The sequence below is a fragment of the Chiloscyllium punctatum genome, chromosome 6, assembly GCF_047496795.1.
Source record: "Chiloscyllium punctatum isolate Juve2018m chromosome 6, sChiPun1.3, whole genome shotgun sequence".
In the NCBI taxonomy this organism is placed as follows: Eukaryota; Metazoa; Chordata; class Chondrichthyes; order Orectolobiformes; family Hemiscylliidae; genus Chiloscyllium; species Chiloscyllium punctatum.
In genome coordinates, this window is record NC_092744.1 from 26,518,966 (window position 1) to 26,537,073 (window position 18,108).

Sequence of the window (18,108 nt, forward strand, 5' to 3'; positions counted from 1 at the left end):
TTTGCCTTTCATATTACCCACTGAACTTATATACTAGCTTTTTATGATTCAGACAAGAAGACTGTCAAATTTCTCTGTGCTACAACTTTCTGCAATCTTTCTCCATTTAAATAATACTCAGCACCTTTATTCTTCCTGCCAAAGTGCATAACCTTGCAGTTTCCCCATTATATTCCACTGCCCACTCACTTTAACCTGACTTTATCCCTCGATAGGCTCCTGTCATCCTCACCACTTGTCTTCCCACCTATTTTTGTGTCATCTGCAAACTTGGCTATAGCACATTCATTTTCCTCAACCAAGTGATCAATATATCTTGTAAATAATTGTGGTCCCAGCAGTGATCCCTATGGTACCCCAATTTTACTTTGCCATCTTGAAATGTCTCCTTATCCTAATCCATTTTCTATTGCTCAGCCAATCCTCTCTCCATGGTAATATACTACCACCAATACAATGGGCTCATATTTAGTAGTTTTACATGCAGTGCCTTATCAAAATGCCTTTTGGAAATCAAATATATGCACCGATGCCTTATTCTCATTCCTGCATGTTATCAAAAGAAATTTAATAGACTTGTCAGGCATATTTTCTCCTTTTGAGGCCAAGCTGACTCTGCTTGATTGTATCATGCATTTCTAAATGATCTGCTATTGCATCCTTTATGAGAATCTAACATTTTTCCAGTGACAGTTAAGTTAATGGGCCGACACATACCTATTTATTTTCCTCTCCTTTTTGAGCAAGGATATTATGTTGATGGTTTTCTGATCCTCTGGTGTTTTCCCAAGTTTAAGAATTCTAAAACACACACACACACACACTAACAGTGCATCCACTCTCTCTACAGCTACTACCTTTAATGTCCTGGATGCATTCCATCAGGTCCAATGGACCTATTGGTCTTTCGCTCCATTAGTTTCCCTAGTGCTTTTCTCTAGTGATAGCTAATCTACTGATTTCCTCACCTCCTTTTGCAGCTTGGTTATTTGTGTTTTGACGATGCTATTTTCTGTCTTCTACTGTGAAAAATTGAAAATCAAAACTATTTATTCAACTACTGTACCATTTCCTGATTCACATTATGTTTTCTCCAGCCACAATCTGATGTGCCAACGTTGACTTTGGTCTCTATCTTCCTTTATGTATATTTGAAGAAGCTTTTTCTGTCTAGTTTTATATTACTTACTAGTTTACTGTCAAAGTTTAATTTTCTTCTTTTTTTGTTATCTTTTGTTGGTTTTTAAAACTTTCCAAATCCTCAGACATATCATAAATCTTTGCCACACTTATTTTCCTTCAATTTGATACTATTGTTAACTTTCTTGATTAACTATGGCTAGTTTATTCCCTTTTAAGAATCCAATTTTCAATTCAGACTTTCAACAGTACTTGTTTTACTGTAATTTCCATTTTGTGACTTTGTTTACAAATATTTTTGCTGTATAGATTTAATTTTGCGAAATATAAATTCTAGATTAGCCCTACAACAGTCTCACGTGTTGTTTACTAAAGTAGACTAATTAGTGGACCAACCCCCTCCAAAATCTTGCCTCAGTAACGGTAACATTAATGGTCAGAAAAACCCATCTAGTTCACTAATGTCCTTTTAATGAATGAAATTTGCCATCCTGACCCAATGTGGCGTCCACATCACTCCAGGCCCATACCAACGTGACCACAAGATCAAAAGTAGACCATTCAGCCCATCAAGTCTGCTTCGCTATTCATTGAGATCACTGATCGGACAATCCTTAATTCCAGTTTCTTCTCTTTTTCCAATAACTCTGGATCTTTCACTGCCTTGAGTATGCTTAATGACTAAGCCTTGACAACCTTACTTGGTAAAAGATTCCACAGATTCACAACAGTAAAAATAAATTCCTCATCTGTCCACTGTGGGGAGTAGCCAGGAGCTGCCTACGCATACCAATGACTCAGTGGGACAGTCGCCAGGAGCTGGATGGTGACTTAGCTACACAGCCAGAGCCCAGGCCTCTTCTCTCAATCTTTCTAAAGCAGCCCAAAACAATTCCTTCAAGTTTCAGTGGCTGTGAACATTGCCGGCTGTCCCTTATCAGCTGAAAGGAGCCGCTTAAACTGGTCTAGGCCCTATACTCCTGTTGGGGTTATCATTAACACTCTCAACAAGAAGCTGATCCTCAGCCAGGATGTGGCTTAGAACCTCTCCTTCTACAAGAGCTAGGTGGGTTGGCAGAACTCCACTGCCTGCCCCTGAACAACTGCTTCAAGGTGCTCAGGTCAAGGATCATGTAGGTGTGAGAACCCCTCCTAACAAACAGATCCTTCTTTCCTCCTGTGAAATACTGTGGTTGCTGGACACTGAAAATGAAAGTGGGAAACCTCCAATTCCCAGAGGAAACCCAAAGACTTACCACTATATTCCAGGCCTTGGGTTGGGTCACTGATCCTCCAAAATCATTAACTCATTCACTGCTGCAATTGCTACTGAAAAGGTTAGCAAGCTGCAGCAACACAAAAGAGGGAGAAAGGGCCTTGGGGTAGAGGGACAGCTCCTTGCAAAATCTACAAAGACACAAAAGAGAGAATACTTAAGAAACTCAGCAGGTTCAGCAACTGCAAAAAGAGAAACACAGTTAATGTTTCAAGCATGACTGAAGACAACAAATGCTGGAGATCATAGTAGGTGAGACAGCATCCATGGAAAGAGGGAAAGCTAATGTTTCGAGTCTAGATGGCTCTTCAGAGCTGAAGTGTGGATTGGAGAGTATTCATGCTGTAGTTTGGGTTGGGGGAGGTGGAAAGAGCAGTTCTGGGGGTAGTGGGTGTAGGCTGCTGATGAAGAAAAGATGTTGTTAGTCTAGCTTAAAGTGATTGGAATGTGAGAACAGCAGAAAAATGGTGAGTCTCCTGCCAGACTTGAAAGGATAGTAGATGTGATGGAGGGGGTGGTGGGGAAGACATGTTCACAAGTTGAAGGCACCAAACTCAATAAGTCCAGAAGGCTGTAAAATGTCTAGTTTAATGAGGAGATGTTGTTCCTCCAGTTTGCACTATAATTCACTAGATGGTAAAAGTGGTGGGAGGTGTGTGAAGTTGCAAAGGTAGAGAGAGTATAAGGTAGCATAGGAGAGGCACTTACCCTTACCCATTTTCCTACACTGCTGTTCATTCTCCAGTTGGCTGAGACTGAACTGAACCAGCTGGCAACCGTGGTAGCAGGACATCTCTCAACTGCACTGCCCCATCCACAAGGGCCTTCAGAAACCTTTCCACAAAGTGGAAAGCTAGATTTCTGTACACTGCCATGCTTAGCAGCAAATATCAAGGAGCATTCGGAGACAATAGCAGAACTACAATCCAGGAGTACAATGGTATTGTTTCAAGATGGCACTGGTGACAGACATTCTGATCTATCCCAGGGTATCCAGGCAGTGGGAGATCTCCAAGATACAGTGTAATGATAGACTCCAACAAATGTCAGATGAGAGGGGCACCATTGCTAAGATAGCACCAGAATGTTCACTGAAGCTTGCAGAAAGCAGTCCTCCATAACACATGACAAAACAGGTGCCTCGCCAAAAATAATCAGCTGAAGAATTTTAAACTAAAACCACTGCTAACATTGGCTGTCAGTCACACAAGTAAAGGCTTGTATAGGGAAGGTAGAATATGGAATAGCACAGTCTAGAGGTGACAAAGTCAGGATTGAGCAAATGGAAGCTTCTGGGGCTCATTTCCAGAGCATTACTAGGGAGAAATCTACAATTTATTTCAGGCAGGAACTGAGAAGCTGAACCAGTCTCAAATCTACCTTAATATGGTGAGCCTAAGTAATTGCACATTAATAAAACAAACTGCGGTTGCTGGAAATCCGAAACACACTAAAACAAATTGGTGCAGAAACTCAGCCGATCTGGCACCAGTGAAGAGTGTGACAGAGTTAACTTTGAGTCGTCACCCTTCTTCACTTCATTAACAGGACTCATTGTTAACTCTCTTTCTCTCTCCAGATGCTGCCAGACCCAACAAGTTTTTCCAGCAGTTTCTTTGTGTTTTCAAGTAATTACATGATTGGCAACAAAAGTAATAAAAAAGCTTAAGGAAGGACTGGCACCAATAATCGCATGCCTAGGAGGAAAAAAAATCTCTAATTTATACAACACCTAACATTACAATCTTCTAAAGTGCTTTACAGCTAATGAAGAACTGGTAAAGTGTAGTCATTGATGCAACTTAAGAAATGTAGCAGCACATATTACGTCTCAAACAGCAATGTCATAAACAACCAGATAATCAGTTTAACAATTAATCAAGAGATAAATACTGACTAAGACACCAGATAGCGATTGAAAGATCCTTTACATCCAGGCAGAAAATGCAGCCCTGGTTTAACATCTCCTGGTGCAGCAGCCTGGATCTCATACCTAAAGGCCCCAGAGTGTGTCAATGAAGCTCCTATTTGCTGACTGGGGAGAGAGAGCCATCTATTGGCCAAATCTGACGCCATGAATTTTTTTTTCAAAATGGAAACCAATATGAAGTCACTTGTCCTTCCTGCACTGCTAATTGACAGGATGATAACACTTCAAAGATTCATTATTCTATTTCCTTGTGTTTAGATTAGATTAGATTACTTACAGTGTGGAAACAGGCCCTTCGGCCCAACAAGTCCACACCGACCCGCAACCCACCCATACCCCTACATTTACCCCTTACCTAACACTACGGGCAATTTAGCATGGCCAATTCACCTAACCTGCACATCTTTTGGACTGTGGGAGGAAACCGGAGCACCTGGAGGAAACCCACGCAGACACGGGGAGAATGTGCAAACTCCACAGTCAGTCGCCTGAGGAGGGAATTGAACCCGGGTCTCTGGCGCTGTGAGGCAGCAGTGCTAACCACTGTGCCACCGTGCCGCCCAATTGTGCCTTGGATTATTGTATTACCAAGATACAGTCAGCTCAGATGTTTAGAAAAAATGCCAAATGCCTGCATTTAAACAAGTTGCCTGGAATGGAGAATTTTAGCAATAAGGCAAGATTGGCTAGGTTGGGGTTGTCTTTGGAATAGAGGAAGCTGATTGAAGACTAATTTGCAATGTATAAAATGAGTGGTGTAGAGTGGACAGAAAAGATTCATTTCTCTCAGTGAAAAGATCAATAAACAGGGGGCATGATTCCAACGTAATTGGCAGAGGAAAGAATGAGGAATTGAGAGGAAGTGTTTTCACTAGAGGATGGAGGATTTCTGGACCTCACTCCCTGAGAAGGTAGTAGTGGTGAAAACTCTCATTACATTTTAAAATACGACTATTGGATACGTATATGGTATTGTAACTGGTAGGTTATAGGAGCTGAAAGGGTGTGGATTGGACAGTTCCTTAGTGGCTAGCACAGGCATGATGGGTTGAGTGGCCTTTTGTGCTGTACAACTGTACATTTCAAAATGATTACAATTAAAAACTAAATCAATTGGCTTCAAAGCTCTTGTTACAGAACATTGAAAATCCTTGGACTTCACAATGTGGATGTTCAATGCCAATGCATATGTTCAAGATAGAGACCAATAGGTTTTTCAGACATAAAAGGGAATTAAGGGATAAGAGAATTGAGTAGGAAACAAGACTTCATCCAGATCAACAGCATTTCCCAAACTATGTCCCTCCATGACCTTATTTTTGATGTTTGAACGTGGGTGTGGACCCCTCAGTGAGAACCGAGAGAAGACAGTTGCTATATCTTGGCCAGAGATCAAGTGGCAGCTGCAATATCCCAAAAACCTCAGCTGGCAACTGCAGCAAACTTTACATTAGAAAGACCCGCTTTAGGGGACGAATGGCATCCTCCTTAGATTTCTTACATTTTTGTACATTTTCACATTTAGAAGGCTGTGTTAGTTGAATTGACATGTTTAAAGTAATAAACAACTCAAAAAAGATAGACACAGAGAAACCATTCCATCCAGTGGGAAAATCCAGAACCAGGAAGCATAATTTTAGGGTGACAGTCAGGCCATTAGAAACAGTTCCTAAGGAGACTAGGTCAGATATAAAATAGGTGAAATCAAATCAGGAAATTTGAATTTAACATAATAAAATGGAGGATGTTGCAAGTTTTGCCAACTGACAAAACACTGATCAATAAAAAGCAGAAGAATCCAATATTTGACCCATCAGTTATGCTCAGGTGAGCTGTTTCAAGCACAAGGGATTTGAAAGGTGCTGGATACCTGTATTCATGGACTTGGGACTAAAATAGATCCACGATTCCCAAATTTCCAAACTTGATTTGTCCTGACGGCAGGAGGGAGAGGTAACAGAGCCTTGTGTGGTCCACCAGAACAGGAAGCCATTCAGCCCCAGAACCTGTTCCACCACTCAATTAGGTCACGGCTGATCGGTATCTCTAATGTATCCACTTTAACCCTCGATATACATACCCAACAAATGATCTGCTATCAACCAGAGTCTTGACCCCAGTAACATTGTGAGGGAAAGTTCCAGAGTCCCACTGTCCTTACCTCAAAGTGCTTCCTCACTGTGCCATTTAACAGCCTAGCACTCTTGCCAAGATAACGCCTCCTTAGATTCTCCAACCAGGAACAGTTTCTTTGTTTCCATCGTAAGAATACATCATATTCTCAGCACCACTGCACAAGCAGAAATTTGTTTGTGATAAACCCAACAATTGCATGGCAAGATGGATAGTAGGTTCTGGCTATGCCTGTCCAAATCTAACATCATAAATCACTCCCAGGGACTAAATATTAACACCCAGTTTCCAAGATGTATATTCAACGTAGATTTTATTTTACCTGCCAGGAGTAGAAAACCAGTCAATGTGGTGATGCAGTGGTAAATTGTTGCCTAACAATTATAAGGGCATAAGCTTAATGCCCATGCTCAAGACTCGGCTGTGATGCCTGCACTGAAAGGAGGCAGAGGGACATTTTAAAGTTATTCCCTGCTCTCCTATTCCCTTACCAACTGCATCAAAACAATTCAAAAAGTGATACTTACAGAAAATACAAATCATTCCCACAGAAAACTGGTCTTAAGGAATGAGCAGGTACATCTTAAACATAGCCTGCACTTTATAAATGCAGGTTTCGATTATCTTACATTTGTACAAAATAACACAAGTTTGAGGGCTGACCCCTTCAGTTGATTTTCATGGTGAAAGGTTTAGTGCAATTTACACCATATCCCAAGTAACCTCAATGCCAGCATCCCATCCTATCTTCCATTGCTTCTTAACCAGGATTATTTACAGATTAATTTCTGGTCTATTTACAAACAGAATATATGGCAAATTTTGGCACTGGGCCAAATACCATGACCTGGGTGTAATCTTTTTATAGTTTAAAAAACATCCATGTCTCTAATAAAGGGATAGTGACTACATCCAAATCCCAGCTTCTAACTACTCCACCTGTGTTGTTCAGTTTTTCACCTGGACTCCTGTTCTTCCCCACCCATCTCATTACACTTCCACTCCTCCCCTTCATGGGGAGAAAATGGCACAAGTGCAGCCTTGAGGGAAGGGGTTACTGGGATGGTTGTGGGAGGGTGGTGGTGTTGGGGCAGGGGCCAGTGTTAACTCGGGGCACCAAAAATCAATTCTGCACCCATTACCTAACGAGAATAAGAAATTAACCACCTCAGCACAGGCTAAGAGTCTCACTGGATTGAGTGCTATCAACTCACCTTAGGAAAATCCCTTCACTCTGACCATCCCTTTTAAAAGAAAAAAAGTTTCTAAAAACAGAAAACTTCATTAAAAAAATCTGTTAGGTCAAACTAATTCCTCATCCCTGATTTTTACCCAGAAATATCTGAAACTTTCTCAGCTATTCTCTCCTGGCTACACTAAAACCAAAATAATTCCAACTAAATCATTTAGTTTTATGGGATTCATTAGTAGGCAAAATTCCAAAGTTCCAACTCTGTAATTTGTGCAACAGAGCTTTGCAGATAACCCGATACCCAAAAACAAAGACATCTTAAATCAAAATATGACAAGGATAGAATTCCAGCAGTCACGCTAAAACAATCAGTTTCCAAGGGTGAAACTTCCCTGCTCACTGCAGTCTGCACACTACAGAAAACACTTCCAAAATTCAGCACACTGGATGAGTAAAGGGTCAGTATCCAGTAGTCAATCTCAACAACTGGTCGATGTTGGTCCCTCAGGTGTTGAGCATTGCATGTTTTTGGTCTACAATAAAATGCCTGTTACACTTATGCATGAAAGAAAGTCTCCAGCGTAAACAGTTAGTACCTTCAAAAGAGACAGAGCTGCATTAACAGTTTTAAAAATTTGCCAATCCAGTGAGGGACCCGTACCCAACTGTACTGTGTTATGCAGCTTAAAGTGCTTTGTACAGCAATGACTGAAGTTTGGAAAGATGGAATCTCTAACTGGTGTGGGTGTTAATGGTGTTCACGTGGCCTTGGATATTTTGTATTAGTTCACTGTTAGAGGTGTGAAGAAAGATGGAGATTGCTTTACGTGTTTGTTATTAAGGCAGCTTGTAACTGAACTATACTGATCAAGGTTTGTGGTGTGAACTCCAAGGTCTGTGTCTCATTACATTACCAAGAGCTCAACAAATGTTGTGGGCTGGGACCACTGATCCAGACACTAACTCATGCCTGACTGCAATGTTAGACCCTTAGATAGTCCACACCAGTGGCAAAATAAGAATCTACACCCCAAGCAGGAACAGACTTACCACTGCAGAGGGACTAACATACAGCTTTCGTCTGCCATCCACAATGGGAATTTCTTTTTGTTTTAAAAGAGTTGGGTACCCTGGCTGACTCCTCCTGCCACCAAACTAGTGATGCTAAGAATCAAATATGCCAGCATGGCTCAATACTGCTCCCTTTGTTTTTGACAATTGGGAATTGGGGGAGGGGGGGGGGGGGGGGGTGGTGGAGAAAGAGAGGAACCTTGAGATGGAAGCCTCCACAAACAGCCGCCTAGAATCCAAAAGGTATCAGAATCAATTCCTGATTAACTAACAGAAATTAACCTTTGTTAATGGGAAACAAATATCCAATCATAATTGCACTTTTTTTGAATATGAAACAGAATAAGAACAAACTGTTCTGTTGAATAACACTTTTCTAAAAAGTTGGCAGGAGATATTAATGGAACCCAACACCTAGAATTTTGCATAGCGACTTCTCAAACTCAAGGCCTCAGCCTACTCATGTGATCACCTTAATTTCTCATTAAGGTGCTTTAACCAAAAGTTGAGAAGAGGCCCCTCTACTATGTTTATGCTTGACATACAAAATCAAATTGCATTGCTATGACAGAGAGGCCATGTCTTAGTCCTCCAACCCTGCTCCTCCCCAGTACAAGTACACAACCTCATTCAACTGGCAGTCCTCTGCAAAGTACCAAAAATTCACATTGCCCCTTGTTCCAATGACAATGGGCATAGTCAACACTAATCGTAACAGATAATCCATGGTATTTCCTGCCATCTCTTGACTTAGAAGTCCTGCTTCATAATCACAGATCTACTTTAAATAGGAGAGTGCAGAATAGGGAACTGTTTTGGTCCAGTCTCTAGGTTGCAGACTTCAATGGAATAACTGCCAAAAGAAAAATTGCAGAGAGATTGGATGACTGAGAAGAGGCTGAGCACTCCAGGACTTGGATTATATACACATTCAACATACGGTGAATCCTGCACCTTTGAGTTTTTTTTCAAGATGGCAAATGATCAATGCCTGACCAGACAGGGCAGAGTTGGTCCCACAAAGTTCTCAATACACCTTTTCCTTTTCCCATTGTGCATGATTGTCTCTATGACTTGTCAGAACCATCAGGTCTCTGATTAGTCATTCGCTGAAACGTTTCTTGGGCCCGGTTCGTGCTCGATTGGACCTCCTAATGTCCTGCTTTGAGTCCTTACACTTCTGGCAGATGAAAACCTCGGGAACATTCGATTTCCTGATCTTCGCACATGAGAGATGAATCCAGGTCCCACACTCGTTGCATTCAATCATTGGCCTACCAGCAAAAGGCTTCATACAGAAGCAGGTAATCAGGTCCCATGAGTCATCATCTGAAAGAAGCCAAATGGTCAACACATCAGATATTCAATACTCAACCAGACTTATCATTCGATCGGACGATGACAATAGTCAATACCAAGGACTGCAGAAAATTACAAAGGTAATTAACAAACTGGCAGCTGAATTTCAATCTAGCTAAGTGAGAGTTACTATGTTTGCAACAAAAGTGAGGTCACACGTAATGTAGAAAGTAGGAATACAGAAGCAAAGGAACCAATCAGCATAAATTCACATCATTAAAAGCAGTGAGGAAAATATGAACAAGAGTAAGCCATTAAGCCTGTAAAATCTGCCCCACTATTTAATACAAACAAAGCTGATCGAATACTTCAGTTTTTTTTATCCATATTATCTGCATAATTTTTTATTATCTGTGGCATAAAGGGTTAAAGTAAAATAAAATTTCTTTTCATCTTGGTCCTATATGGCATCCTCCTCATTTTTAATTTTAATTTAGTACCAGCTGGTTCTAAAATCCTCAAGGTGATAATTTCTTACCTGCATCTACCCTTTAAATCTGGAGGTTCATAAATCTGGAGAATAATGTAGATCTTATTTCTTTGGATGTGAGCTTCATCAACAAGGATGGCATTTATCGCATTGAGAAAATATTGGTGCATTCTGGTGTTTTCATGCAAGTCTTCTTTGCATATTTTCAGTGATCCTATATTCTTAATATAAAATAACCAGAACTGTATCTCATATTCCTAGAATGCTCTGACCAAGCTTTGCACAACTTTCTATCTATTAATTCCTTGTCTCTAGCAATACCTTAAGATATCAGGGCCCAAGCAACTGAAGGCATAGCCGATAATAGTGCAGTGATGGTTTTGAGGATCGGTAAATATGAAAATCTAGAAAAGCACGGAGATGGATCAGGGGGTGGTATCACTGGAGGAGCTTGCTGAGATAAGGAAGCATGGCGTTAGAGACACCAAATGTTTCACGAATAAATAAAGGTCAGAAGTTTAAAATTGTATATTCATCAGAAGCCCGTATAGGTCAGTGGCTACAGGCTAGGGGTTGGGGTGATGTTGGGGGGTAAGAGAAGTGACAAATGGCCTCAGGCATACAGGATTCCTCCAGTAATGGAAACCATTGGAGTATGCAGTGCAAGCAAGTTCTCCAAAGAAGCTGACAAAGCCAAGGGAAGAGTCACACTACAATGCCAAGGTTCAAATAGAGTACAGGTAAAGAGAAGGGATGAAGTTATTCAACATATTATTTGGGTTCTTTAAAGCTGAAGGGGAAGAGTTCAAACTTTCACAAGATACCAAAAACAAAACCTTAAGGGCTAGGATACAGTGTGAAGAATGAATGAGAAGAGCATTGAAAGCTTAGAAAGAATGATGGAATAGAACTGAAAAGCAATCATTGTAGTATTGGTAAGAGAGAAAGAAATATGGTCTATCTAGTCTCATTATCAGAAGGTCCATTAGTAAGTTTACCTTCAATCTTGAGGTTTTCTGTGGTGACTATGTCTGTGTTAGGTGGAGGACCTGCAAGATAAATGAGACATCAAATTAGTCATCTCACTCTGGAGGACACTTGCTTCAAATGAAGAAAATTTCCAAACTTTGCAGAAAAGGAAGTACCCATTCAGCCCTTCTTCTATTCAAATCAGATCTCAACTTCGTTCCATCCTTACAATTTGATCCTATATTCCTGATTCCCCTTTCCCAACAAACGTTTTCAATCTGTCTCGAAATGGAGGAATTCTTGTTCCAGAAGCACTGAGCTCACCATCGACCACATTGGGACCAAGTGTTAGTAATGAACAGACACTTATTTTGGAGAGTAAAGCAGGTTTGCATTCTTCAAATCACATATCCAAGAACAACACCAAGCCCTCACTTGTGTACAGCTAATTTGCATGTTCCCAAAAATTGCAATATAATATTGACCAATTTTTTTTTGAAAGGAAAGATGTTGAGCTAGAGATAACTATTGTTTGACACAATGGGAATAACTCTCTGCTTCGAAGAGTGTGGTGCTGGAAAAGCACAGCTGGTCAGGCAGCAGAGGAGCAGCAGAGTCAACATTTCAAGCATAAGTTCTTAATCAGGAATTGGGGGAAGGGGGGCAAGGGGACAGAGATAAATGGGATGGGTCAGAGGAAGGTAGCTGGGAATGCAATAGATAGATGAAGGTCGGGGAGGGGGTGATAGCGATAGGTTGGTGAGGAGGATGGAGTGGATAGGTGGGAAGAAAGATGGATAGGTAGGTCAGTTCTAGAGGGTGATGCAAAGTTGGAAGGTTGGATCTGGGGTTGTGGGGGGCGGGGTACGGGGGACTTTGGTGAAATCCACACTGATTCCGTGTGTTTGTCTGAAAAGTAGCATATAGAGATCTACCAAATGAAACAGAAATACAACCAATGCTGGAAATCTGAAACAAAGTTTTGGAGAAACTCAGTACGTCTGGCAGCATAGACAGAAAGAGAAATTCTGAAGACATATTAGACTCAAAACATTAAATCTGCCACTGTCCCTAGAGATTTTGGCAGACTTGTGTTTTTCCAGCATTCTGTTTGTTTCATGTGATATTTTATCCAACTTGTTTAATCACTCATCAAAAAGTGGGGCAAAGTGTTCTTTTTGGGGTTGGAGGGACAGGGTCAGTTAAATAAAAAATGCCCTTTGCTTTTGTCTATGATCCAGTGAGCATGCCAAGGCTCCAGCTTGATTACATTCACTGCATAAGTTGTCAGAATTAGAAAAAAACTGGCCACTTGGATGAGGGATCAGAACCAGTTGGGCAGAGTGTAAGAGGAATGAGCTATGTGTTATTTCCCATTCCACTCCACTGTTCAAGATCAATTCTAACTCACTGACATCCTTCAAATAGTAGGAAATAAAATACACAGTATGAGCAATGGTTCAATAGTTTGAAACTATAATATAGTGTGGTTAACAAATAACTCATCCTTCATTATCAATTGGCCATCCTTGCACACTTGCCAGAGTGCACACATGATGGATGGTGAGAAATTTGTGCTTTTTAAAGCAAGATAATTCATTCTTGGAGTGGGTTGGTAGGGGACAGAGAACCGATCTGAACTGACCCACTGCAATCCAATCAATGGCTCCCAGGTACACCCAAGGTCTTAGAAAATTCAGAGTATGACATCTTTAGAAATTTGGCAAATATTTATCGGATTCATCTTCCTTTCATATTGCAGGCAACTTTAGAAATTGCTATGTCTTATTAGCAGTAAGTAGAGCTTACTGCTAGTAGTAGTAAAGATTTGCTGTTGAGTGTTCCCTCTAGTCAGTGAATTTTAAGCATTCACTTTGACAAATATAAGCACAGGCAGGACCAGGAACGTTCATTAACATTTAATTAGTGAAAGTTATTGACTTATTAAATGCTATAAATACGGCCAACCAAGTAATGTGTGGTGACTATAGAATGTGAGTGTTCAGAAACATGCATGATCCAATGCAACCACATCTGCATTACATGTATATGGCTGGAGGAACATTGACTCAGTATCATTGAGTCAGAGGCCAAGACTACAACAGAGAGGGGTGAACAAATTACGTAGATTTTTTTTTCCTTAGAGGGGATAGAGTCACCTTCTTTGGTTCACATTTCAGGATGTGAAAGACAGGTATGTCAGTGAAGAACACTCCCAACGTTTGGGGAGCCTCAGCCCTTGCAATTTTCCAACAGGTACAGGGTTGATACAGCCTGTGTGGAAGAACATGATGCAAAAGATGAATGAGTGAAGTTACCATGGCACCACAGTGCAGGAAACCACGTAAAAGTGGGGGAGTCAATAAAACTAGTGGGAGCAACATAATTCGTAGATACGATAATTAGATACCTCTTAGTGCAGCAGAAACAGAGTTCAAAAAGCTGTATTGCATGCCCAGTACTAGGCTTTAAAGCATCTGCTCTGGACAAAAGGAGGAATGTGTTGAGGAATGGGAAAAGTCCAGTTGTTACAGTCCAGAAATATATATTAAGGACATAAATAAGATTGTGAAAGAGGATCTGGTTGAACAGCTTGTGCAGTTAGGAGCCAAGTTTAAAAAGCATTATTTCAAAAAAAGGTAAGAATCTCCAGATCATTATCTGAACCACAGCAAATGACAGGTAGGGAAATTACAATTAAAGCTATAACAGAAATTTTTAAATTGTGATAATGAAGATCAAGGTTGATAAGATGTCTCCTGAGTAAGGCAGGAAGAGAGAGTGAGACCAGACTGGAGGGGGGGGGGGGGGGGGGGGGGGAAGAGGTGGAGGGGAAGTGGGGTGCGTAAGTCAGAGCTGTAGCGATTGGGAGAGTCTTTTCATGACCATGCTGGGATTAGTACTCTGATGAGCTTTGTAGCTAGGGCAGTTGAGAAGGCTATAAATTAAATAGTAAGGGGCGAGGGATCATGTGAGGGAAGATGTGGTAAATTAAAGAGCAAAGTTAGTAGTATTACATCTTACGGTCAGTATATTTTTAAGAGACATGTTCATCATATCATCACTATTATAGCATATGCCGGTGATGATATAAAAATCTCATTTCATTTTACCTCCGATCATTTGAAGCATGCTCCTCTGTTGTTAAATATTAGTTTACCATTAACCCACTCATGTGCCTGAAGAATTTAATGTTAGTACAACTAACTTAAGTACAAAGTGTCAGTTGGATTCTTCAATACCAATGATATCCATATCTCCACAACATCTCTCCTGTTACAAAAGTTTTTATAAGATTTGTCACATCTGGTCAGAATACCCAGTTGAAGGCAAACTTGCATCAAAGCCAACATAAGAGAGCAAAGTACCAGAGGGAAACAGGAAACAAAGTCAGACAAAGCTACAGGCTGCAAAAATAATTTTAAAAAGAACACAACATTTGCAACAAGGTTGATGAATTAGTATTTTGCCATTATGGAGTCACGGCTGCAGAGTGACTAAGGCTTGGGAACTGACATTTGACATTCAGGTAAGATTGACAAACAGGAAAATATGGTGGCATAATGCTATTAATAAAGAATGAGATTAGTACTGTATTAAAAAAAAATCAAAGATCAAGATGAAGATTCAGTTTTGGGTGGAGCTAAAAATATCAAGGGCAGCAAACATTGCTGAGTTGTTTATAGGTCACAAACAATAGTAACCATGTAGGATAGAGTATAAATCAGAAAAAATGGGAACACAGTAATCATGAAGGACTTCAATCTATATACAGATTTAGGTAAACTGAGCTAGCTCAAATGCTGTAATGGATGAATCCATTGAAAGCGTGCCAGATGGTTTTCCAGAACAGTATACTGAGATAGCAAGTAAAGAATAAGCTATTTTATATTGAGCAATAAGAAAGGACTGATTTTTCCAGTGACACCAAAAGGAATGGTGATATGTTTTCTGACATGCTTATTGTCCCACTCCCAATATCCTAGTGCCCTATTGACTGCATCATTAACTGTTTCGGACCCTTCACTTGCTCCATTTCGCTCACCTGTCTCCACCCTCACTGTACAGTGCCATGAGCGGTGGTGGAGGGCAGTGAGCAGAAAATAGGCATTGAGGGTCCCTGTGCAAGATGGAGATGCAGTAGCATAGATATTGGTTGCTGGTTAGTAAGGCATCTGTTTGCAATTGACCATAACCCCCATAAAAATTAACCACATAGTACCCATACACGTAGCACTGTGAGCACACATTTATGACTTGGATCACTATAGTTCAAGGAGAGAATTTAGCTTCACCTTTTCAAAATGCAGGAATCATTCATTGATATTCACAAATCCAAGAATAAGTCATAGAGGTACACACTATTTCAGTGAGTCGGGAAAAGACAGGGAGGCTTGTGCCAGAGTGTTAAGAGGAGGCAAAAAAAAAAATAATTGACCATTTTAACAGTCCTGGAGTGAAAGTAAATGAAAGAAAGGGAAAGGAGCTGCCGCACAATCCTCAGTAAACAGAACAGGGGGAACTTATACAATGTCAAGATGTCTGCATCACTCACTAAATGCATCATAGGCCATTCAGAGTAAGAAGTTTTCATCTTACCTCTGCTTCTTTTGCCCCTTACCTTAAATATTTTCCTTCAGGTCAGTGATGCTCCTGTCAGTACAAACAATGTCTCCTTTATTTGCTATATCAAAATGACATTGATTTTGACCTACTTAAGCAGAGGGGGTTATGGGGAGATTGAGATTCAAGGAAAGCAACTCTCGTTTCTTCAGTATCTCCTTATATTGGTTTTCAATTTATTTAAAAATGACATTAATAGAATCACTGATATTTTAGATATCTGAACTCAAGAGAAAACTGTTGGAAGACTTCTCCTTTTATGATTCTTTTGCTAGGATTGTATTGTCTTATGCTGAAGCTGCCTGGAGCTCGACTATATTTCTTGAAAATTCACATTAACATTTCCTTAATAAACTTACCTGAGCCCACTGTGATTTCATCTGTTACACTTGCTTCCAGATCTTCGCTGCACTTCTCCACTTGCTTCTCATTTTCCCCTTCCTTCCGTTCTTCCTTCTTTTCACTTGCTTCGTGCTTTTCTTCCTGATCTTCCTGCAGTCCTTTGAACTGCTCAATGACCAAAGATCTTTCTGCATCTGCAGCCTCTCTTTCAAACTCTTCCAGCAGCAAAGTCTGTTTGCTGATGTCTTTAGTTTCATGAGATTTATTAAGTGTCTCCTCCTCTGACTCAGTCTCACTCTGTGGCACCTTTTCAATCATCTGTCGGACCTCTATTGGTCTAGTGATCTCAGCTAGTGGCTGGGACATGGTCTTCCTACCATTTTCCAAATTGATCCTCTTCACACTTTCAGAACTCTTCTTCTTCCTCACCCCATCAAGACTCAATTTCTTCAAAGAAATCTTCTTCTTCTTCACTTTCTCCGATTTTGTTTTCTCTGGACTCTCGAACAAGGTATTGGTGAAATTTGGCCGCTCCAGCAACAGGCTGTCAGACTTCCCCCGCTTCATCACTTCTTTGTCTACCATGCATTTTATTTTTTTGCCATAGTGTAGAACGTGGGAGTCAGAAGAGCGGGAAGACTCCCAGCTATCACTGTCCAGCGTGCTCCCAGTGCTGTTCCGAGGACTCAGACTTGCATGGATCCAAGGGTCATGCTGTGAAGGAAGAAGGAAATAACAAAAAAACTTTTTAAGCATAAGAGAAAAGTCAAGAAGAGAAAAATATTTCCATTTCAAGGTTTCCTCACTGGTTATTTTTAAGGAGGTTTTCAGCATAATGGTATATTATATCAAGGATGAATGCTAGCTACATGCAACACGTCAACTACACACCACACATGCTAACACTAGTGACTGCCCTTCAAATAGAAAGACACTTCCTAAGTGTGATGTTTTTTGATTTGCTATTCTGAATGTCAAATCTGAATTCTGATTTCATGGATTTGCATGCATATACATATATAAATTGCAGTTTATCACTACGTGAAATTATGGTGTAATCTCAAAAATGTCAATTCACCATTTGGTCAGAAAGCCTTAATTCCAAAGGTCAATCATCAACAGACCGTGCAGAGATGTGTCCCTTCTTTGATGGGGTGTACATTATTCCACATTATGCACCATCTTGAAATGGCATAAGAGGTCTGGAAAATTTAATAATCCATTGGACAGTTACCTACAAAAATAGCTGGAAGTAAAAGCTGCCATATTTCAGAGATTTCTTTCTTAAACCAGACCATCAACTTCCACAAGTGGATACTACACTCCTTGAGGGACGACAGATTGATGTGTCCTCGAAGTCGTGACCTTTACGGTCCACAGGACATGAAAGACAGTCTAATTTAGCACAAAATTAGTAATCAGGGAAGCTGTGAAAAGGGTGACCTTGCTTGCACATTGTGGCTGGAGTCCTGGCTCACTAATCTATTCTTGAATCCATAACGGAGAAATGACAATTGTGAAGCCCGGGATTCCTTTTTCTAGAAAAGAAAACGTGAAGGAATGGCAGGAGAGAAATCTTTGAAGTTATGAAAAATTTGATATGGCAGACATACAGAATATGTGGAGAAACCAAAACTAGGGGT

At 40.5% G+C, this 18,108-nt stretch overlaps 1 protein-coding gene across 2 annotated transcripts in view; it reads right to left on the bottom strand.

The window, feature by feature from the left end:
- Positions 1-6,775: 6,775 nt before the first annotated feature.
- The window catches only part of LOC140478794 (PHD finger protein 13-like), a 35,430-nt gene continuing 24,097 nt past the window's right edge, over positions 6,776-18,108 (bottom strand). For both annotated transcript variants that reach the window (XM_072572181.1, XM_072572180.1), the window contains exons 4-6: positions 16,483-17,179; positions 11,530-11,580; positions 6,776-10,071 (exon numbers count right to left, since the gene is read on the bottom strand). In XM_072572181.1, coding sequence (XP_072428282.1) covers positions 9,845-10,071; positions 11,530-11,580; positions 16,483-17,179 — 975 coding nt within the window. In that variant the 3' untranslated portion in view covers positions 6,776-9,844. The remainder of the gene's footprint in view (positions 10,072-11,529; positions 11,581-16,482; positions 17,180-18,108) is intronic.